The sequence below is a fragment of the Solanum stenotomum genome, chromosome 1 (genome assembly GCF_019186545.1).
Source record: "Solanum stenotomum isolate F172 chromosome 1, ASM1918654v1, whole genome shotgun sequence".
Taxonomy (NCBI): Eukaryota; Viridiplantae; Streptophyta; class Magnoliopsida; order Solanales; family Solanaceae; genus Solanum; species Solanum stenotomum.
The window spans coordinates 11,538,062-11,561,685 of record NC_064282.1 but is presented as its reverse complement, the minus strand read 5'-3'; the positions used below and the strand labels follow the sequence as shown (position 1 = coordinate 11,561,685).

Here is a 23,624-nt window from a genome sequence, read left to right as displayed (position 1 = left end):
TAATAAGTATGATAAAATGACTTACTATCATACATATTAATAGAAAAAAAATGATGACATATATCATATTTAAATTTACGAATCCAAAATTATAATTTCATTTTTTGAACCTCCCATAAAATGAAATGGATCTTTAAGTTATTAATTTTGTTTCTTTCTAACAAGTGATGCGATATTTATTGGAACACTTGTGACTTAAAAGAATATTCAACACAAAACTTCTTGGGGCTAATTTAGAAAAAGGAGGAAAAAAAAGGAAAAAGGGGGAAATTGCGGGAGTTCTTTCAGAACGTTTCCGATAGATTTTGGCAGTTGTCGATGGCTAAAGACGGCGGAAACGCGGCGGACCCACCGGCCTCCGACCCAAACCCGTGCCCGATTTGTCTTGCACCAGTTACCGAAGAGTCCTACTTGGATCAATGTTTCCGTACGTTTCCTTTCTTTTTAGTTTTACACATATCTTCTTGTAGTTTTATAAGCAGTCATTGTTTAGATGCAATTTCATAAGTTTTAAGCCCCAGTTCAGTTGCTTTTCTTTTATATCCTTTTTGCTATGTATGGATTGTTTTTTCTATAAATAAATCAGTTAGTAAGTGCTTAATCCAATCATCTTTTTCTGCAGACAAATTTTGCTACAGCTGCATTCTACGTTGGATAAAAGTGGTTTCGAGTAAGCACTCTCGTGCACCTACTTCAGTAAAGTGTCCTCTATGTAAGGTTCGAAACCTGTTTTATCATTCTTGTTGGTTCCTATTTCGTCTAAGTGTATTGACAAAAGTAGATACCTCTCAGGAATGTTAGCAATTTGGTAGAACTAAATTATTAGGGCATTGATTGACGAACTATTATTAACAGTGATATGATTCCTTCTAGATGCCACACTTTTGCATAAGAGTGCTTTTACTATGCAGGCACTGGCAGAGCCAAGATTTTTAATAAGGGGTTCAAAATCTGAGGAGTAAACACATGAACTAATGGAAGGGGGTTCGACATCTATTATACATATCTAAAAAATAATTTTAACCATGTATAAATAGTAATATTTTCTACCGAAGGGGGTTACCCCCTAAATATATGCTGCCTCCGCCCCTGTATGCAGGAACCTCAAGAAAAATGGAACATTTTCTGTTAAGATGAATTTGAGAGGATTCTAGTACTAACATCCATATAATTGTGTGTCACACACACTTGTGTGGTCAAGGCCATGGGATTAGATATTTGGTCTTACAAACTTTTTGCTTGATCAGAAGAGTTGCCGTGGAGCCTTGAACACAGTGTTGAAATACCAAAGTGGATAGATTGGAGATGTGCATAAATATATGCAATTTATTTGTATTATGTTTTACTGAACTTAATCAGATTTTGGTCCCTTTAGAAACTCTGTCTGACTTTTGTTTGCTGATTGAATGTTTTGGAGTTGCTTGTCTAAATTTTGTTGGTGGGGACATTTGTATCTGGGAACAGAAATGAAAGAAACATGGATTTTTTTTACATATTATCTTTGACGTATTGTAACACATTGGGTATGTTGTTGTCGTTGTTTGATGGTATCAACATTTTCTCCAAAACAAAAAGGAGGCTCAATTTTGTTTAAAGCTTGATAAAGCTCGAGTTATGTGCCTCGTGTCGCTCTGAGTCAATGTGCTAAGGCATGCACCTCATCAACCAGTGACTTTCTCATTAAGAGGCAAGCACTGGACAACAGATACATGTGCAAAGTGATACATTATTTTTTAAAGGGAAAAAGGACAAATATACCCCCGAACTATCGTAAATGGTATGCAAATACCCTCCGTCATACTTTTGGGACATTGATGCCCCTACCGTCCAAAAACTAGAGCATATATACCCTTTATACTAACGGACATACACGTGCCATAATCTTATCCACCGATCCGACATTTATCGACGGATAAGATTGCGCCACGTGTCCCTATTTAGTCTTCCGTTAGAGTGAAGGGCATATATGCTCTAGTTTTTTGACGGCAGGGGCACCAATGTCCCAAAAGTATGACGGAGGGTATCTGCATACTATTTATGATAGTTCGAGGGTATATTTGTCCCTTTTCCCTTTTTTAAAAAAACATATGAATGAATTTTTATTCAGAAAAACTTAAAAACTTAGAAAGCTGACACCTTTTGTTTTTCATTTTGCTTTTCTGGAGGATTCTATATTTATTATACTTGGTACTTTTGAAATCAGTATATTTCTGACTCTTCTTATAACTGACAAAAATTTCTAACTCTTCTATTATTAATATAAAATATTTTCTGCTGGATTTCTTTTGCAAATCAACACTCTTCTTTTTCTATTTTGTAGACAGAGAATTTTTCTATTATTCGGAGCTATAGTGGAGGGTTTTTTCAACAACATTCTGTAAATGAAAACTTGGACAATAGGTAGTAAAGTCCTCTATACTTGTTCTGGTCTGTTTGTTACTATTCCAGGTTAACGTATTGAGCTCCTTTGTATGACATTTGTATTCCAGTGTGTTCTTCACAAAATCTCACAAGTATAGATTGCAGTGCTACTATACTGATGAAGGTAAAGTGTTTTCCATCATTGGTTTACATTTTAGCCATTTCTACCGGATATCTTTTATGAGATAGCACTTTGCTTCCAAGAACTTGAAATTGGTAGTTCTGCAGGGGGCTTATTTGACAAATTCAATGTGCTACGTTATTGGAAGTTGCAGAAGTACCTTCAGCCCAATCCTTGGCTTATAAGTTGGTTGAGCAGAGAAATCCAGTCTTTGACTCAGGTCCTTCAGTCTCATCTTTTTCATTGATTAAATGTTGTAATCTTCAATATAGACTGCACTTCTAACTCAATCTCTTAAGAACTTTTGATTATGATGGTCAATAAAGACGATGAATCCTTGAATCACAAAAAATAAGAAGCATATTTAATGTTTCACAGAGAAAACAACTTCTGATTATTGTTCTGTACTGATAACCTGTTTCTTACATTCCTTTTCTGTGTTCTTATAGCTGAAGTATGGAGATGAAAACCCTTTTTATTTCCAGACTGAACAAGTTTCTTGGGTTCTTTGTAAGGTAGAGGTGAATACTAATTTGCAACCAATAGGAAACTGTCTATAGAACCAGCATATCCATGGGTATTTCTTAGTCAATCTTTAATTAGTCTTCAGTTGAAGTAAATCTTGGTGTAACTAGCCAGTTTTCCACTCAGAATAAGGTTGAGGTCACTGGAATATAATCTCTGCGGTGTATAGGTAAAACTGTCTACACTCCTTGTCTGATCCGTGAAAAAGCTTCCTGTAACTAGTTATCATCAACAACCCATTTCTCATCTTTGGCAAGTAGGCAACTGGCTTCCTATATGCCTATTTCCCTCCCCAAATAGTAGAACTTGTAACTGTAAAGAGCTTATATTAAAAATATTCAACATGAATTGATGTCATTTTGATCCCAATTTCCCATAAAATGATTTGTTGAAAACACATCATAGTTGTCTAAAACATTACAAAATAGCCTGAATATGGCGGCCTATTCAAACTTTTTTCCCTTGATTGCTGACTGAAAGTCCTAAATTGGCACCCATGGAGAACTTTGGTGATTATCAATCATGTCATTCTTATTGCAATAGTACATCAAAGTATGCTTAAGTACTAGACATTTTTGTAACATCTGAGATAACTTAAATGTCATAATTCAATCATCTTTGTAACATCTGAGATAACTTTATTGTATGACATTTTTGCTAAGTTTGATTCTTTTGTGCATCCTGCAGGAAGAAGATGTAGATATTATTGTACATCATATACTTGGTGTGATTGATTCATTTAGAAGGTACTGTTTGCTGTAAATAGTTGATTTTGCATACATTGAACTCGCCACCATCAAGCTAACCTCTTTTTTACCAAAAAGAAAAAAGAAGGCTAACAGCTCTATGAGAAAATTAAATGGCATTTTCTTGAAAATTAGGTACCTCAAAGTTATCGTGTTATTGTTCTCATGTTCGCTTAATTGGTCATCATTATGCATTTTCAATATTAGATGAATGATCTCTCTGCTGGTTAATTTGCAGAAATGAGCAAAAGCAAATAAAAGTTACTCCTCAAGCAAAGCAAGAAGAGTTCAAGATCATGGTATCTGAAGCAGCAAGACCTTTCCTAACAGGTCGAACTGATCGATTTGTGAACGAGTTAGAACTATTTCTGGCTTCTTCTTTGACTGTTGATGCTTTTGATAGAGTTTATATCCAGCATTTGGGTTGGAAAATTCCTGAAATGATGGGGGAGGGTGAGGTAGGAGAACCAGTTGAACATGCCCCTTTGGTTCCCTATGTGTACTTGTTTGATGAAGTTTGTGATGGAAATGAATAGATTTTTTGTCCTTGAATCTTAAGTTCACCTCACTTGACATATTTTAGCTGGTGCAGGCACAGTTTGTCAATCATTGATTATGTGTTTGCTATTTCTCACATCCATGGCCTTGTCCCTTTTAGGCTATTCACAACTCGCAAATTTAATGTTAAGGTCAGCTTGCTTAATATTGTTGCGTCGTACTAAAATTGTAAGTTCCAAATCTTGCCTCTTATTGTACAGCGACTTGCCAATTTTTATCTGGAGTTCTGGGCATGTACAACTCATATGCTGTTCTTCTTGACTTGTTTAAGTTCACTACAACGATTTTCCAATTGATTATGGATATTTTTACATCACATCTTGTGACTAAACATTCAATCTCCATTACTATAACTTGCTAAGCAAGAAGCATAGAAAAGATTAAACAAACATGGTTGGCAGCCTTCAGTAATGTATATGAATATAATAGGCTGATACGGCAGGCGGCAAAAGTCCAGAATGGATGCCAATGGCGTTTTACCAAGACGGACAATATTATCTATTTAGCCGGCCAATTGGCCAAGTTTGACAACTAATCAGTTATCAGAGTCCAAATTTCACTAATCCAGAATTGCGTCATGTAAGTCCACTTAGAAGATAAAATTATCTCTATCAAAATGTTTTTTATTCTCAGGCACTAGAAATGATGTTGTACCAACTGCACCATGTTGTGACTTGTGTATCATGAATTCATAGTTAAATGAGAAAAATATATATACAAAATGAAATTAGTGTCGGGAAAGTAGTAAAGTTTAGCAAGAAAGATGCAAATTAAGCAAGAACAAGTGGTGATATATGTGATTTGCAACTTTTTATAAATTATTCGACCCAAACAACAATAAAATAGATTTATCATAAATTATTCATATTTTAAAAAAAAGTTATGTTTATTCATATTTTTTTTAAAAATAAAATAGATTTATCGTAAATTATTAATAAGTTTATAACTCAAGATTTACGTTTAAAATATTAACGGTTTCCAAATTGACAAGTTGGATACTGATTTGGTCAAATTTGGTGGGCGGACCTCCAAGTCTGAAAAAACATCTTTAACATATTGTACCTGAAGTTCAATTTATTTTATTTTTAATTTTTAAAAATTAAATTATAATAATTATTTGGGACCCATAATTAAATTAAGAGAGAGAAAGTAACTCATGTATAATGAAATGCGGCTTCTTGTCTCTATTTTCTGGAAGTTTCTATTTGAATTAATGACACATTAACATATTATTTAAATTTTTGGCTAGAAATCAATTATTTGAACAAAGCCCTAATTATAACTTAATAACTAATATAAATTCATTGAATAGGGTATTGTCCATTTGATTTACTTATGAATTAATTGAATTCATGTATGTATAATTTCAAGGTGATATGAATCTCTTAGTTTGGACATTTAACAAGGTGACCTTTGTGAGTGATATCCCAACAATATAATTAGAGATATCATTCACCATTTGAATGGCAAACTTGAATAGAAGAAAAATATTCTTCTTCATCTACATTTTTTGTCTTCTTATTTTTATATTTATATTATTCCGAGCTTGAGTTTATATATTTTCTCTTAATTTTTGTTTACAATCCCATAATTCTAAATCCATATTTTAAAAATTCTTCTTGAGTTAGATTTTCTAAATATCTAATCGCTTTATCTAACTTACTCATTAATCGTTATAATATTATAAATCAAGTCAACTCTCCCTCTACGATATATTCGACAACTTATTACCAATAATTCTTTTATGCAACTTTACTATTTTTCTATTAATATAAATTACCTATATATTCTTATATGATATTCTGCGCAGAAATAATATTTTAACCGGTAAGAAAAAATAAACAACATTTTCTGTAGGAAAATATTTTTCAATGCTTCTATTTTTGTTACTCTCCAGTCTCCAATCAAAATTCAAATTTATAAAGAATAAATGGAGGCAAAATAATTAGATATATAATTACTAGTATTTATATTTTTAGAAAATTTACTCAAAGCAAGAAACAATTTTGGAATATATATTTAGGGAAAAAAAAATATAATGTAGATCTAGAATTGTGGATTGAACAAGAAAATTAAGAAGAAATATATGAAGATAATTAATTATGATTAAGATTGTGTTTTCGTTAGCATAAATTTGAAAAAGATGAAAGTATGAAAAATGGAGATGAGCAATTAATGGAAAAGAGGGTTAATAAGGGATTGAAAATCACGCACTAACAACAATAACGGTGGTTGGTAAGGGAAGGTCAAAAACAACAAAAAGGATAAAATTCTCCGCCATAATCAACCAACAAGGTAGGCCACACTCCACTAGTACAGCAGCCATACTTAACCAACGGCCTCCAGTCTCCTTCTGACTCTCCACCATCCGATCTCTGTATAAATAGGTACAGATTCGTATCTCAGGAGTCAGGACTAACGGAAAACGGGAAGAGAGAGAAAAAAATGGAGGTGAGAGCTAGAGCCCCAGGGAAAATCATATTGGCTGGAGAACATGCTGTGGTTCACGGATCAGCTGCCGTCGCTGCCTCTATCGATCTCTATACTTACGTCTCCCTTCGCTTTCCTACTCCTGCTGGTATACATTCTACTCCGAATTAGTTGTAAATGTGATTTCTGAATCCAATTGAGGTTGTTGAGTTCTTAATTCACATATATATCGAGTGTTTGAGGCTTTTATTGAGCTCGATTGTGGGATTTTTTTTTAACTTTAGGAGAATTCCTGTCTGCTTTCTACTCTGTTCTCATTTATCAGGAGGAGAAGTATGTTAAAATATAGTCTTTGCACTTTATTCTTCATCATGTATGTTTGTCTTTGTTGCCAACCTTCCTAACTGATCTAACACTGAAAGTGATCCATCAAAGACGATTTTTCTCCATAGCAAAGGCACCTAAGAGACATTGAGTTTTCTCAAAAAATGTATAATTATATGATGAAGTGTAGAGAATGTTATTCTGATGGTTGAGTTTTAGGCTTTTAGTTGTTAACGGGACTGAGTGATTGGTTAATGTATACTGTGTTATGCTCATTGTTCTCTGCCACTACTCTGATATTGAGATAAGATACTGGAGTTCATACTGACCTCTAGGATTTGTCACATACGCTAGGTCCATCCTAAAAATGGATGAACTAAGATAGAAACATGATAAATTTGCTTAATTTCAACTTTTACTTGTCTAAAGAAGGCTATTTTTCTTTGAAAGACCAAAACAAAGAAAAATCACGTTTACCCAAACTGTTGTTTCCTTTTTCATTTTAACCCTAATATGTTTACTGATTTCTTCATTTTGTTTTTCTCAAATTATGTTTCTTTTCTTCTAAATTTCTTCGGGAAATAGATAATGATGAAACACTAAGCCTCCAGCTTAAGGATGTGTCCTTAGAATTTTCCTGGCCAATTGCAAGAATTAAAGAGGCTTTTCCAAACTTGGAAAATCCGATTCCACCTTCCTCATGCTCGCTGGAGACTCTTAAATTAATTGCTTCTTTAGTTGATGAGCAGAACATTCCTGAGGCAAATATAGGTCTCGCTGCTGGTGTCACAGCTTTTCTTTGGCTGTTCACCTCAATCCATGGGTATTAACTTTCATTCCTTTACTTGACCGCTTGACATTCATAAAACAGAATCCATAATATCACATTGACTTTCTCTTTGATTGCCTTATTAGATGCAAACCAGCTAAAGCAGTTGTCAATTCTGAGCTTCCATTGGGATCAGGCTTGGGTTCGTCCGCAGCTTTTTGTGTTGCACTCTCCGCAGCCATTCTTGCTTTGTCAGATTCAGTCACTATGGATTTCAGCCACCAAGGGTGGCAAGTATTTGGAGAGAATGAGCTGGAATTGGTGAATAAATGGGCTTTCGAAGGCGAGAAAATAATTCATGGGAAGCCATCTGGTATTGACAACACAGTGAGCACGTATGGTATGTGACAATAGCCAGTGTTACTATATCTACTTTCCTTTTATGATATGTTAACGGATCACAGAACAAAGAGAAAACATCGCAGTCAAGCTGACAAGGGGCATTAAAGCATATAGTTTTGGCTTAAGCGGGTAAAAAGAAAATATGTTAATTTGTGACTGAGAAGTAAGAAATTAGTAGGACTGTGGGAATTAATAATCATCTATTAAGATAAAAGAAGATATCTTAAAGAACTTATGCGTGCAAGAAAAAACATGTAATTAACTTGAAAGCCTCCCATAATTAAACATTATACTTGAGATTCTAATAAGTAACACCATAGTCACGAAAAGACATTTTTGTTTATATATGTCTAGCTGCCTTAAAACGACTCTAGAATAACAGCTTAATCTAAGGGGAATTGTGTTATAAAAGAATTTCACAAGAGGAATTCATTAGGCTAGTTAAAAATATTCCTATCTCTGACCAGCCGTTGGTATGCTGTGTTCTCCTACTTCTGTGTAAAAAAAATCTGCTTGTTAAATTCATCTAGAACACCCACTTCAAACAGTTGCAGTTTTTTTTTTGGTAATTATGCTTTTGGAACAATGACATGAATAAGAGGTATCCTAAGTGCTCTATGAAGAACTATTGAGATTCAATTATGGATTGTAACATATTAACAACACTTATTTTATCTTCTATACAACTCTTTAAATCTCCCTAGGTATCTCAAATATTTGTTGAATGATAAAAGACATCTTGTTGTTTATTTGAGAGCTATATCTGTTATATTGCCAGTCAAACCAGAATCAAACAAGAACTGGAAACAATGTAAACATAAGCTCCTTCTAATATCTACAGATCTTTTACTTCTGTGGTAATTTTAGGCAAACAAGTTAACCTCTTCATGTCCACACCCCAAAAGTAATGTTTTAGAGGAAATAACTTGAAACAAAGACTAATGTTCACTGGAAATAGGTCTAATAACTGTTGACAGATAATCAAACTCATATTGCATGGCGGATGGCCCAATATCTAAAAGAAACCTTGCCTTACAAGTTAAATTATGTTGGTTTTTCACTTTTTGAGTCTACGGCTCTTTAGACATGATGTAAAGCGCTGGAGACAGAAAAACATCATTTTAGGGTAAATGGGCACAGTCAGCATAGAAAAGATTCTACCAGTCACAATCTAAACATGTCATTACTTACTCACAAAGGGAAATGCAAATTTTTTCTTTTCACTTTGCATGTTTTATGTTGCTCAATAATCATAACTTTTTGTTTGCAGGGAGAAGAGAATTGTTCTCTCTTCTTCTTTTGCAGTTCTACCGATTAAACTTCACATATTTGTCCTGTTTATATTTGGTCTCACAAAACATACAATGAGGTCTTAGATCCATTAGAGAATCTGAATTTGCTATTCATGAAGGTAATGAACTGTTACAGATGGTTATCTAATTAGAACAGATAAGCTATTTTAAAATTGATGTTTGCTTGGCAAAGATTTATGCTTAGGGGAGCTCCTGAATTACAATGTTAATTTCTCTCATGTGCATTGGCAGCGTTTTGACACTCTTCTCCTTTTATGTGGCATTTTTTTTGGGACACGGGGTTTGTATAGTCACTTGCCCTTCTGTTCCTCCTACTATCATCAAGGTATCTTGTACATGATTTGCCTGAAATATTTTCCATGGTAGATTTTTCTTCTATGGTTAAGAAACATAGGATACTTCTAATTTTCAGATAGCCAATGGAAGGATACGTCAGGATTTTAATTACTCCGCAACCTATAACTTTACATACAGGAAACATGATCAAGTTTAAGTCAGGCGATTTGACACGCCTCAAAACAAACATGCCACTTAAAATGCTGATCACTAACACAAAGGTTGGGAGAAATACAAAGGCATTGGTGGCTAGCGTCTCCGAGAGGACCTTGAGGCATCCGACTGCAATGGCTTCTGTGTTTACTGCAGTGGATTCTATCAGTAATGAAGTGGCTGCAATTATTCAATCACCTGTCTCTGATGATCTTGCCATAACTGAGAAAGAAGAAAAACTGGCAGAGTTGATGGAGATGAACCAAGGATTGCTTCAGTGCATGGGTGTTAGCCATGCTTCCATAGAAACTATTCTTCGAACAACTCTAAAGTACAAACTGTCTACCAAGTTAACTGGAGCTGGTGGTGGAGGCTGTGTTTTGACATTACTACCAACCCGTATCCTTTAATCTATTTTCCTTCTGATAAATGCTTTCTAATCACAATGTGCTATTTATATGATATCTCTATTCACTATTGACATTTTTGGAGTTACTCTGTTTCTCCAGGATATTATACTTCTAACTCTAATCTGCTTTACCTGGGATGCATTGGCCATCCCCATGCACATTAAGCTTAGGTTCTTGAACTTTACTCTAAAAAGGTAAAAAAGTTATTCACTAGGACACAGTTCTATATACAGAGATGGACAACATTCTTTATCACTAACATTTTCTGCATAGTGACATTTGTTTTTTGCTTGTGGAATCTACATCTTATTTAGAAGTATGAACTGCAATTCTTGCCTTAACTAGGCGAGTCTGGAATATGTAATATTTGCTTTCTTCTGCTCACCGTTTCACATCCCTGTGTGTCCCACTGTTTGTCAAGTTTCTCATTTCCTTTTTCTGCGAACAAAAAACATATGCACATGAAAGCATTTTGTCAAGTTTTTCTTAGAACAAAGAGCATATGCGCATGAAAGCATTCGTTTTAATTGATTGAAATTATTTGACTCTGCAGCTATTTTTACATGGTTATATCCAACTTTACTGAAATTACACAATTCAACAGCCTATTTTACAGGTGTTATATCCATCTCTTCTTGCCTGGTCTACTTGATGCTTTTGTTAATTGATTGAAACTACATCTATTTTACAGGGTTATATCCATCTTTTCTGAAATTACAGAATTCTACCGCTGTTTTACAGTGTTATATCCATCTCTTCTTGGTTGATATACTTGATCTTTGACATGTCTGAAAAACCAACCACTAGACACTAATCTTCTCCATTAATAGCATTAATCATGTCTGCTGCCGGGTTCCCACATTTCAGCCTAGCCTTCTTTAAACTTTCCTTGACAACAATTTCCAGTTCTATCAGGAACAGTCGTTGATAAAGTGATAGCTGATTTAGAAACATGCGGATTCCAATGCCTGCTTGCTGGAATTGGTGGAAATGGCGTAGAATTTTCATATAGCGGCATTCCTGATATAGGAGCCAACGGAGGCAATTTGTCATGAGACCTATCTCTGCACTCTTGAATGTGGACATGGAGGTGCGCTTCGCAATCTAAAGAAACTCAGATCCCCGCCATCAACTTGTTTTATAGTTCAGGTCTTTGATTAAGAACTTGCAATAATTATAGAGACAAATTTCATTTAGTTTTCTTTTTATTTCTTCTCGCCAAAAATATAAATGGCAATTGGAAAATTCCCCGTTTTGATAATTGGAAGCACACGTTAATTAATTTTACTTCCAAAGTTACTCTTCTTGGTTCCTCCTATTTACTTGTCCTCCAATTTGTTTAATTTCGTTATCCAGTTGCTATCGGCTTCTTCCAGACAATATTAAGAGCAGATAAAACCTTGTTTTAAGGGACACCAAAGCGCGGACACAAATAAAGAGACAAAAGCGTATTTTTCATTGCAACTTATAAACATACTGAGTGGAGTATTATTCTATTAATACCACTTCACTGTGGAGACCATAGTACAAAACACAGATAGTACATTAAAATTAACACAAAACAGATAAAAGCTTTCCACGTAAGCTGACAAAAGCTCCCAAAGAGACTTTTAAGCATTGACTATCGTCCCACCTGCAAACCAACAATATACAACATTCAGATCATATGCTCAATCTAAGGATAACATATTAGTTTTAATTTTAGCAACTTGGCTATGTAAAGGCTCAGCATACCATTAGGGTGGATAACTTGGCCAGTTATATAGGAGGATTCCGGGCAAGAAGCCAGGAAAACATACGACGGGGCCACCTCTATAGGCTGAGCAGCCCTCTTCATTGGCACTTGTTTGCCAAAATTTGCACATTCCTCTTCAGAAAACGAAGCTGGAATCAGTGGTGTCCAAACTGGGCCAGGGGCAACACCATTAACGCGTATGCCCCTCTCCACAAGCTGAAGGGCAAGTCCTCTAGTAAATGAAACAATTGCACCCTTTGTGGCTGTGTAATCAAGAAGTTTTGCATTCCCCTTGTATGCATTCACTGATGTTGTGTTTATTATGCTGCTACCTTCCTTCATATGTTTCAAAGCATGCCTGCAGCCAAAACATTCATTTGAATTGTACAGAAGTACTGTAAAACTTACCTTACACTATAATTGTGTAAATCTTCTTAAAATAGGACCAACCTAGTGACAAAGAAGTAAGAGAAGATGTTAGTTCTAAAAACTCTCTCAAGCCTTTCCTCATTGATCTCCTCAACCGAACTAGCTTCGTACTGCTCTGCAGCATTGTTCACCAGAATATCAATCCGGCCATAGGAATTCACAACCTCATCAACCACTCTCTTGCAATTGTCATCGAATCCCAAGTCCGTTGGCACCGCCATTGGGTCCTTTGCATCTGCTGCCTTGGCTTGCATTAGCAATTTAAGTGTGTCTTGCGCATCTTTTTCTTCTTGAGACTTGACGTAAGTGAAGGCCACAGTTGCACCCTCCAGTGCAAAGCAATGGCACACTGCTCGTCCAATCCCGGAATCGCCTCCGGTCACCAGCGCTATTTTGCCCTTCACATTATCAAAATAAAGAGTTCATTAAACTACTCCCTCTCTGCCACTTCACTTTTCTTTTGTCTTCTCTTTTTAGTCTCATCTATCCAAAAAAAAAAAGAATATCTATCTTCTCATAATTAAAAAAAAAAAAATTAATTTTGATTTTTTCTTATACCCTATGTGAAGATCAAAGTTAAAGATGCTAGATAAACTGGAACAGAATAATACTACACAAAGGCCTTGATCATTTACATGGACCCACTTTTCATTCCATTTGTGGGAATTTTATGATCTATAAACCGTCCCTAACGAGGGATCGGCTATTCTCCAAGCATGCACAGTATACTTCAGACTTCACTTCGTACTTGAGCCTAAGAACTAAATGCAATTTGTAAAAGTTTGCGATAGCAGGTAAGAAATGAAGAAAATACTGAAGGGAATTAAGAAAAGAGGATTAAATACTCGAAGCTTATTAGCAGGCTTGTAATCCTGGCTAGAATAGTGAGGAGTAGGGTCCATGGCATGTTCCTTGCCAGGCTGAGTTTCTTGTTTCTGGGGTGGGAATGTTTGTCCACCTGAAGCCATTGATCTCACGATAATATTAACCGGAGGATATGATCTTCTTCTCTTAGTGTTGTTGTTAGTAAAGAAGCTGCAGGGAGAAATTAGGTGGTAAGTAGTGAAAGTGGAAGACAAAGCTCTAACTGAACAAGGCAGAAAACGAGAGCACATTACCCTTATATACGAAGAAAAGTAGTGGTGAGTGATGAATGGATATACTTGGCAAATTAAGGAGGTGTCTTATATGTATGTACACGGAGGAGGAAGAGGGAAACGGTGGAAGAGTAGCAGCTAGTACGTGTCTTGTTAAGCCGCATGCTGTGGACACGTCTGTAGAAACGCACGTCATAATTAAGGTGTGTTCGGCGGACCAGCTTCAGCTGATCATCTTTAGCAATGTAGCAATTAAGTGGATTTTTGATATGTATAAAAATAAGGTTGGAGTACTTTACAGGTGCCAATAAGAGGTATATTTAGATTGGTGTAAGAGGTTAACTTTATGCGTCACATGCTTTGCATGTCCGCAACGTGTTATTTTCATGCAAATTTCCATACGGCGTGGCGCTCAGTTTCTCTTGGGAGTTTGAGAAAACTAAGTTTATATCCGGATAACTCTCCATAATCTACTACTCTACAGCAAGAAAGTCTCATATTCCAGTGGAAACAAATTCGATAAAGTGGTTTACTGATCAGAAGCGTAAAATGGCGTCACTTCGAGTTTCTGCTGCTGCTTTTTTATTTCTGCTTGCACCGCTCCTTATCTTGGCTACGGTGAACTGCGATGGTGCATGCACTCTCTCTTTTGCTTTTTTTTCTTAAATCCTTTCTTCATTAATTCATTCTATGTTTGCAGCTTCTTTCCATGGTTGTTATTTTTATTTATTTGTCCTATTCTTTTTTAGTTTAGTCAGTTTAGAAATAAATCTTTAATTTTAATTTATAGATTAAAGTATTTCGGTACATCTAATATATTTTTGTTTGAGAGCTCAAGATCACATACTTCATCTCAAATCATAATCAGACAAAACCAATAAGCTGCTTTATGTGTTGTATTTTATTGTAGGATGAGATTATAAGAAATGTAGGGGTATATATCTACAGGTAGAACTATTATAAAAGGACAAATAGTATATATAAGGTAGAGAGGACAAAATACAATTATCAGATATATATTGAGCAAAGAAAAACTGAGGATAAAAAAGGGTAAGGATTTGATCATTACCAAATCGATTGTTGGATAAAATGGGGATTTTTTTTTTCTGTTACACAATAATAGATGTAACGATACAATATAAATAAAATTGAATCTAAATTTAAGTAACAACCAAAAGAAACATAGAACATAGTGCACCTAGTACAGTAAGTAACCTTCCAAACAAGCGTTAGATTCGAATTTGTTTTCACCAACAGTGTTATAAACTTTCAGCATATATAGTTAACCCTACTTGTTTTACTTATTACGTTGGAGTATAAGTTTCACTTATTATGAATATTACTTAAAAAAATTACCTCAAGCCGATATGACAGTGGTTTACAATATATTGTATATACTAGTACTACAGAGCAATAAATACCAGTATAAAATTTACGAAAACCAATAAGCTGCTTTTTGTAGATCTTTAATTACTAGTAGTTTCTAAGAACTTGGATACGGAACCGGGTATAATATAAACAAATTTTGAATTTTGCCATGATTTTAGTTAGTGCCTGTTTAGTGTTGCCGCAATGGCACAATGCAGAAATTGATTTAATTACTCCATATATTATGAGATGTTTAGTCTTAAGTAATGCGTAACGCGCATATTATCAAAAGATCTTTTAGTCTTTTAATTTGTCCTTGGCGATGTTCTCAGTTATGATCATCAAAAATCAATGTATAACAGCTAGGAAAAGGAAAAAGGTAAAAAATAAATAGTAAATCTTACTGATTATTTGTGTGAAGATTCCATTAAAATATTGACATGATATATATATATATATATATATTATGGCAGATGAAGAAGGTCACGTCCTTTCCGGTATCAACAGTTACCGGCAATCCCACAAGTTACCAGCCCTAACGAAGCAGGACAAGGCAGATTGTCTAGCCAATGAAATTGCAGATGAGTTGGAAAACCAACCATGCCCGAGTGGCGGCATTACTCCCGCTCCGGCATCTGATCAATTTGCTCAGTACCCCAAACTTTTAGACAAGTGCGACATTGACATTAACACAACAGCTGAAGGCGTTATCCTCCCGGTTTGCGTCCACAATCGTGTTGCGACCCTAGTGCTAACGAACTATACTCAGTCTCGGCATGCGGGGTACCTTAACAATTCTAAGTATACTGGAGCTGGAATTGGCACTGAGAAAGACTGGACTGTTGTTGTCTTGACCACGAATACTGTCGCTGGTAGCTTTACTAGTGGAGTTACTAGTAGTGTGTTTGGTATGAGTACTATTCATTATTATTTGATGTTTGTGTTGTTAGGTCTCTTCCTAGCTAGCTAGTTAATTATGTCCATTTATTGATGTAACTGGTATTTATGTTGGTCCTTAATTATCTATATCGACTGTTTTACTGTACATGTATGTATTCCAAGAATCAGTTTTAAGGGTAATTAAATTCACTTTTATATAGTAAAAGTGTGTAATGAATTGTTATGATAGTTTAAAAGTGCAACTGAATTTTTGATTGAAACAAGTTTTAAGGGACCTTTGGATTGTTACAAGTATGTATGACTGACTACTATAAATTTGTTGAATTTAGGAAAAGAAGGGACCACATAGTGGAGTACAAGGGTGAATGTTACGTCTAAATCGCACTAAAGGGGGGAACACATTGGAATTTTCAGCCGCCAATGCCGTTGTAATGGCATAAGCAGTTGGAGAGTTCGGAACCAAAATAAGTCACAAAAACATAAAAGTGACCAAAATAAGCCACTACTTTTGTAAGTAACTAAAATAGGCTTAGTGGAAGAAAAAATTCCACTTTATCTGATATTCTAAACGTTTTCCGTTAGTCTCATAACGTGTATGTTTTAATATATAACGGAACTTATTTCCTACACTTTATAAAATGAAACTATTTCTTACACTTTATAAAGTGTAAGTTTTTCTTACACTTTGTAAAGTGGAACTTTTTCTTCCACTTTATAAAGTGGAAGAAAATCTTCCACTTTATAAAGTGGAAGAAAATCTTCCACTTTATAAAAAGTTACTTCACCTTTTCACTTCTTCTTCTCCCCTTTCACTTTCATGGCTTCCAAACTTCACTTTGAAGATTAACATAACAGTTGATGGTCCCAATCCGACAATTGAAGCAGCCCTACACTAAAAAATCAAAATTTTAAAAGATTGGAGTAGCACAACCCGACAACATAACAATTCGACCGTACAAATTATATAAATTAGGTATTTTTTTCCATCTCATATTTTCATTACTTTAAAATGATGCCTTATACAGTATGCATTCAATTTCTAATTATTGAGTTAGAAAAAAGTCTTTAATTCGAAATAAACAAAATNGTTATTTTCCGAAAAGAGAGTGAAACAAAGATTGTTTTACTCCAAATATAACTTTCATCAGAGCATGGGCATCACAATAATTTTAAACATATGACATGAGCCAATTATTTGTTCAACCACCATTGCTACCTTGGCATAAGCATCTTTTTCACGGGACACCATCCTATATAGGATGAGGGGCATCACTCCACCAAAAATGGCGTCCAAGCCAGTGTTTGAGCACCTAACACTTTCCTCGACAATGCATACCCACACAAGTATTTGTTAACTCTACCCACCAACCTTAAGAAAGAAATTACCTATAGTGTTTTTTAACTCCACTGAACCATTCAAAAGTAATATGTTGTTCAGTTTTTGGGACAAAAGAAAATAGCTTCTTATGTTTTTTCAAAAGAACAATCGAAAGAAAGTAATAACTTTTATTAACGAACACATACATATACCCAAAAGGAAAACAACAACTAAAACAGAGTATTGAAATAATAGAAGATAAATACCCTTATTTTCAGATAATAAAATTCAGTTCGTCCCAAAGGGGATGAAAATGGTTAAAAAAAATGGAATTAATAAAGTATAATGAAAGAAGATTTAAAGCTTACGGAGCAAGAAGATTGATGGTGATGGAATCTGCCTTTTTCTTTTTGGATTTTCTATTAAACACCTCATAGGTATGGCATCCATCTTCAACGATTGGGCTTCAGCTTCAGCGATAGCTTGTAGGCACCAACAATTAGAAGTAAATATACCCAATTTGAGCACAAAGGAGAAAGAAGAAAGAGAACTTTTAGAATTATGTTCGAGTGTTTGTGCATAGAGTGAGTTGAAATCCTACGTTTGGACTGAGAAAAATTGAAGACCGATGATTCTAGAAGCACCGACATAGTGAATTTGTGAGCGTGAAATTACCTATTTTTCCCTTGGTCGTCCTGGTCGTCTTCACCTTTCTATATACTCCCTCCGTCCACAATTGTTTGTCAGGTAAGGCCGTGCACATCCCTCAAGGAAAATTTAATACAAGATGTAATTTGACTAATATAACCCTACTATATCAAGAAAACCAAAAGTCCACATAACTTTTCAATTGAACTACACAATCATTAAGGGCAGAATTGGAAAAAAGTGACTAATTATTTCTTGATTGTTTAAATTGATAATTAATCTTGAACATCTATTTTTAGTACCTGCCAAACAATTGTGGACAGAGGGAGTAATAGAAATATCTAAAATTTACAAGGAATCGTAGTAGAACTTACCTGATCTGCTCAATCTTTCGTACTTGTTTATTTTTTTGCCGCACATCTAGGTTAGCTTTTGAGATAACTTATTAACCGTACTAACTTTAATTCATCTTATTAATACATGGATCAAGTTATAAGAGTATTAATTAAATTATGGGCTTGACCCATTAATTACTAATTACCAATAATTAATTATTAGATAAATACTTGCTACTCAAATAATCGCAGCTATCGGATAGTTCAAATTCCCAAACCAACTTCACCGACCAATCAAAAGGGACCCTAGGCAACTATCGGAAGGGATAAAATTATAATTTTACGTAAATTTCCAAAATTGACTTTACGGGTCATTACAAGAAAGCAGGTGGCATGAGTTAGTTACAAATTTAGTTTTAGATATTTTCCAGCACGGGACCTTTATCTAGTACATATATAAGTGGCAATAACCTTAACCAGGCAGGTCATGGTCGATATGCCTTCCTGGCAGCTGCACTATTTTCTCTTTTTCGATGGTTCTTCTGTTTTAATTTGTTTGTCTTGTTTTTTAAATTTTTAAATATTTAAAAATTATGTAAAAAATATGATAAATTATAATTATTGCCAACTTAAAATATTTGTAAAAAACATATAAAAAATTCAATTGATTCATAAAATTAATCTATATGTATCACATAAATGAAATAAAAGAAGTAACATATATTATTTAATTTGGAAACTACGTAAAAAATATTATAAATCTCAATAATTAACAACATTTGATTGACTCTTGAAATTCTATTTGTGCTACATACATTGGGATAAAAGAAGTAACATATAAGTAGAGTCTACAAGCAGGTATGTCTTCGTCAACATGCTTGCTTGTATGACAAAGGCATTTTCGTAACTTCCTACTTTTTCTTTCCTTAAGCCTTTGTATCCTCTTGCTTTAAGATTGTAACTTTTCTTTATTGGACCCAAAAACCAATCAATATTTGAGCTAGGAATCTAAATAAGCCACAAAAACATAAAAGTGACCAAAATAAGCCACTACTTTAGTAAGTAACTAAATTGGCTTAGTGGAAGAAAATATTTCACTTTATCTAATATTCTAAACGTTTTTCGTTAATCTCATAACGTGTATATTTTAATATATAACGAAACTATTTCCTACACTTTATAAAATGAAACTATTTCTTACACTTTATAAAGTGTAAGTTTTTCTTACACTTTGTAAAGTGGAACTTTTTATTATACTTTATAAAGTGGAAGAAAATCTTACACTTTATAAAAAGTTACTTTACCTTTTCACTTTCTTCTTCTTCCCTTTATCTTTCATGGCTTCCAAACTTTTCACTTTGAAGATTAACAGTTGATGGTCCCAATCCGACAATTGAAGTGGTCCTACACTAAAAAATCAAAATCTTGAAAGATTGGAGTAGCACAACCCGACAACATAACAATCCGACCCTACAAATTATATAAATTAGGTATTTTTTTCAATTCATATTTTCATTATTTTAAAATGATGTTGTAATTTGTTCAAAATTTTAGCAAGTCTTATACAATGTGCATTCAATTACTAAATATTGAGTTAGAAAAAAAATCTTTAATTCAAAATAAACAAAAGGAATTACACTGTTGAATTGGTATTGCAAAATAGGGTTTGGTGGAGAAGATTTCATCTGCTGGTTTCCTTAAACACAAATTGTTTAATTTTACTTATAACTAGTAAGTGCCCATTTGATCTTGTTTGCAAGGGAAAGATAGAAGTCAATCGTTGAAACGTACTAATTCCTTCTGCACTATTTTCCTTAATATGGAACAAACAGAATGATACTCAAATGCTAGAAGCCTTTTATGTTGATGACCTTTTCAGTTTGTTGTCACTTTTTGAGTCCATGTCTGCGCATGTGGTTACTTAGCCATCTGATACTCCTGGAGGTCTTTGGGCTGGTCATGCTTATGATCTTTGCCATGATAAAAAGCTTTTTCGATTGTAGCATATATACTTGTATAACTCATATAAGTGCATAGGTGTTCACAGAAAGAGTTAAAGATTAAATATATGTAGACTGTAGAGACTCTGTGCTGTGTAAAATTGTCAATGTGCATAAATACACCTCTCAGATGAGTTATGACGTATGTAAATTAGGATTGTTCAATGGATATGTCATGCTACATTGGAAATGATACTAATATCTATTTCATTAGTTTAATGATCGAGAATAACAACAGTGGATGTAGTTCAGGATGTATGGTTCATTTTGACACAATTGATTTGGCTCAGACTCTGTAGGTGTGTTAAAAAATCCACTAAATATGTAATAGATGGTTCCATCTGTTTCTCTTTTGGTATATGTTTCTTTTGGTTTTTTTTCTATTTTATTTTCTTGTGGTTGACTCGACAAATAACACATTGAATTGACTTGCTGAAGTTAGAGATTCTTTAGTTCTCGTACAATTATTCGTTTGAAGATAGTTCACAGTTTAATTTGTCAAGATATAATTATATTAAATGAATAAATAGAATTCTTCTTACAAAATATAATGGAGCGTGTTGTGAATCCTGGACCGATTGATCGTACGCTTCTTCTCTCTCAGCATGAGCATAAATCAGAATTGTTATGGAAAGGTGAGATATCATTTACTAGCCTTATGAGGACGGTGCGCATGAATGATGCCTGGAATTTATTTCGTTTGCATCGACCTCATGGATGTGTTGAGGAGATCTTACGTAGGTCAGGACTGTATGATGTAGTTTGTGTGGGCAGGATGCAGTATGACTGTGCCCTTGTTACAACTATGGTTGAGCGTTGGAGGCCAGAGACTCATTGTTTCCACTTACCTTTTGGTGAGGTCACGATTACATTATAGGATGTGCAGGTCTTGTTTGGTTTGCGCATCGATGGTGATGTTATGTACATGCAGGATGTTGCACGAAGGATTCGTCCATGGCGTACTTTATTAGAGACACTCACAGGATGCGCCATAGCACCTGCTGATATGGATGGTGCAAGCCCGGTGAGGATACATAGCATTACCGGCTACTTGCGAGATCAGTTACAAGTAGATCCGATAGGAGATGCTACTCCAGTGGAGCGGTTGAGAAAATTTCTAAACTTTACATGCTTGTTATACTGGGGGCATATTATTTTCGAACACATCGGGGAACCTTATTAGTTTACAATACTTGGCATTCCTAGATCTCATCCACGACGTAGGTAAGTACAATTGGGGTAGTGCAGTGTTGGCCTACTTGTACCGTGCACTTTGTCGAGCATCTATCGGTAATGTGGTTGACATTTGCGGATTTATTCCTCTTCTTCAGGTAACTTTACTAAAGTTTTAAAATACATTCAAATACAAAGAATCTTTTAACATTACACTGTACAAGAATATTTTTCTATATTCAATTTTTTAAAATATTTAAATTACATACAAATAATTTCTAAAAATTATTAAAAATAGATATATGTAATTGTTAATTTTTTTTGTTAATGATAATAGTTTAATTATTTTGTTTGTCACATTAAGGTTTGGTGTTAGGAGAGGATCTTGCCTGTACAACCATCAGCTCCTCCGCTGCATGATGGTGACGTATTACTTCCATCTGCTAGGCGATAGACGCATGGAATTGATAGGGATACTGAGTCACATCATGTTTTTATCCTGATTAGAGATCAACTAGATCGCATGACGAAGGATCAGGTACATCAAATAATTTTTGCAACTCTTTACTAGTTTTAAAATATAAACTACATATAAAAGTAAATTATATAAAAGTAAGTAAATCAATAATACTTTTATTTATATACTAAACGGTTAATGTTGATTTTATCTAATTGTTATATTTTAAAAATAGTTTCGATGGGCACCGTATAATGAGATTTTACATACACTGCCTCGTTGTTGTACGGTCGATGAGCCTTTATAGATGGCATGCGTGTCTATGCTTTGCCTAGAGATTGTTGAGGTGCACGCACCTGATAGAGTGATGCGTCAGTTTGGTCGTCCCCAATATGTACCTGTGATTCCTAGTTAGGGAGCCAACCACCACGTGCATGATCAACGTAGGAGGCTTGGATCGGAGGTTCTTGAAATGTTGGATAAATATTTTCGTGATTGGGGTAATCGACATCAGAGTTTAGCATTTGCGGTAGATGATGGTACTAACGGGGCAGGGTATAAATTGTGGTACATGCGGTATGGAAGGTTGCTTATAGGTAAGCCTGCATTAGAGTTTGATGTATCATCAGGCTTTGTTCATTCTAATGGTACTAGCATTGCGATGTCTAGAGGACAATTTAAGTTGCACAATCTTGCATTACAGTGGCAGAGAGACACAACCTTAGCTTCACATGGTGAAGAGGTATCTCAGATTGTTAGGGATACATTTCTTGAGGCCGAAATACAATTTAGAGAGCCATTTTTTGAGGGAGATCCTTTGTTTGAACATATACGTGCCAGAGGACCCAGACGTGGAAGTGTAGATGGACGAGGACGAGGACGTGGGGGGCATAGAGGTAGAGCACAAGGATGTGCTCTAGGACGTGGCGCAGGTGGTATACCTATTCCTCCAGACATAAAGGCAGAGGCGGGAGTAGAGGCCAATGATTTGCATATCCATCAATTTGGCACGTCAAACATCATGAATTCTAGCCCTACGATGATCATAGAGGATATCGTTCCGACAGTTAATGAGGATCCCAATGTGACACAGGTTTATGTTATATATTTATTTTAAAATATTTACATTAGTTATTAATGCTTTGATTTTATATTAAATTAAATCTTAATTATTTTTTAGATTCATACTACGGGCCTTCATCTATCGTGGATTCTGGCCCCACGACAATCATAGAGAATATCGTTCCGACAGTTAATGAGGATCCCAATGTGACACAGGTTTATCTTATGTATTTATTTTAAAATATTTACATTAGTTATTAATGCTTTGATTTTATATAAGAAATGTAGTAGTAAAGACATAATTTTTGTCAATTAATTTTCAATTTCCAATATCTAACTTTCTATTTGCAGACCACTTTGTCACCACTCTCGTCTCCAAATTTTACTTTCATTATGCCAGTGGATGATATGCCTCAAACACCCGGAAGAAAAAAAGTTGTTAAAAGAATTGTAAAGAATGTGAACATAAAGGATCTTCCGGCCAAAAAGAGGAAGAGGGACAATGAAGATGAGGATGGATATACGGGACTTAGACCGCGAGATGTTCTACGGATTTCAAGAAAGGGTTGTGGAACATAATATTATTATTTTTGT

General features: G+C 34.7%; 4 protein-coding genes across 4 annotated transcripts; 3 read left to right on the top strand and 1 right to left on the bottom strand.

Annotated features, from left to right (window-relative positions):
• The first annotated feature begins 201 nt into the window (after positions 1 to 201).
• Positions 202 to 4,453, top strand: LOC125853503 (uncharacterized). Its single transcript, XM_049533197.1, has 7 exons — positions 202 to 427; positions 623 to 717; positions 2,321 to 2,400; positions 2,490 to 2,545; positions 2,650 to 2,762; positions 3,755 to 3,813; positions 4,052 to 4,453. Exons 1-7 carry the CDS (start codon positions 319 to 321, stop codon positions 4,347 to 4,349), a joined length of 810 nt encoding a protein of 269 aa, XP_049389154.1. The 5' UTR covers positions 202 to 318; the 3' UTR covers positions 4,350 to 4,453.
• Positions 4,454 to 6,589: 2,136 nt separating this feature from the next.
• On the top strand, positions 6,590 to 11,770 carry LOC125841789 (mevalonate kinase). The gene is made up of 5 exons (XM_049520959.1): positions 6,590 to 6,949; positions 7,711 to 7,948; positions 8,041 to 8,294; positions 10,084 to 10,497; positions 11,415 to 11,770. The coding sequence occupies exons 1-5, from the start codon at positions 6,817 to 6,819 to the stop codon at positions 11,561 to 11,563; spliced, it is 1,188 nt and encodes a 395-aa protein (XP_049376916.1). The 5' UTR covers positions 6,590 to 6,816; the 3' UTR covers positions 11,564 to 11,770.
• Positions 11,771 to 11,943: 173 nt separating this feature from the next.
• On the bottom strand, positions 11,944 to 14,186 carry LOC125841553 (NADPH-dependent aldehyde reductase 1, chloroplastic). Its single transcript, XM_049520706.1, has 4 exons — positions 13,518 to 14,186; positions 12,694 to 13,070; positions 12,243 to 12,601; positions 11,944 to 12,141 (listed from the first exon to the last, which is right to left on the bottom strand). Exons 1-4 carry the CDS (start codon positions 13,785 to 13,787, stop codon positions 12,119 to 12,121), a joined length of 1,029 nt encoding a protein of 342 aa, XP_049376663.1. The 5' UTR covers positions 13,788 to 14,186; the 3' UTR covers positions 11,944 to 12,118.
• Positions 14,187 to 15,602: 1,416 nt separating this feature from the next.
• On the top strand, positions 15,603 to 16,168 carry LOC125841541 (uncharacterized GPI-anchored protein At3g06035). The gene has a single exon (XM_049520698.1). It carries the CDS (start codon positions 15,604 to 15,606, stop codon positions 16,105 to 16,107), a length of 504 nt encoding a protein of 167 aa, XP_049376655.1. The 5' UTR covers position 15,603; the 3' UTR covers positions 16,108 to 16,168.
• Positions 16,169 to 23,624: the final 7,456 nt, after the last annotated feature.

Coding starts and splice junctions, on each gene's coding strand:
- LOC125853503 (XM_049533197.1), top strand. CDS start 319: ATGGCTAAAGACGGCGGAAACGCGGCGGACCCACCGGCCTCCGACCCA. Junction 2,401..2,489: donor AATGAAAACTTGGACAATAG/GTAGTAAAGTCC, acceptor TTTGTATTCCAG/TGTGTTCTTCACAAAATCTC. Junction 2,763..3,754: donor AAATCCAGTCTTTGACTCAG/GTCCTTCAGTCT, acceptor TGCATCCTGCAG/GAAGAAGATGTAGATATTAT.
- LOC125841789 (XM_049520959.1), top strand. CDS start 6,817: ATGGAGGTGAGAGCTAGAGCCCCAGGGAAAATCATATTGGCTGGAGAA. Junction 8,295..10,083: donor CAACACAGTGAGCACGTATG/GTATGTGACAAT, acceptor CTTTACATACAG/GAAACATGATCAAGTTTAAG. Junction 10,498..11,414: donor TTTGACATTACTACCAACCC/GTATCCTTTAAT, acceptor AACAATTTCCAG/TTCTATCAGGAACAGTCGTT.
- LOC125841553 (XM_049520706.1), bottom strand. CDS start 13,787: ATGTGCTCTCGTTTTCTGCCTTGTTCAGTTAGAGCTTTGTCTTCCACT. Junction 13,071..13,517: donor AGCCTGCTAATAAGCTTCGA/GTATTTAATCCT, acceptor GATAATGTGAAG/GGCAAAATAGCGCTGGTGAC. Junction 12,142..12,242: donor CCAAGTTATCCACCCTAATG/GTATGCTGAGCC, acceptor GTTGGTTTGCAG/GTGGGACGATAGTCAATGCT.
- LOC125841541 (XM_049520698.1), top strand. CDS start 15,604: ATGGCAGATGAAGAAGGTCACGTCCTTTCCGGTATCAACAGTTACCGG.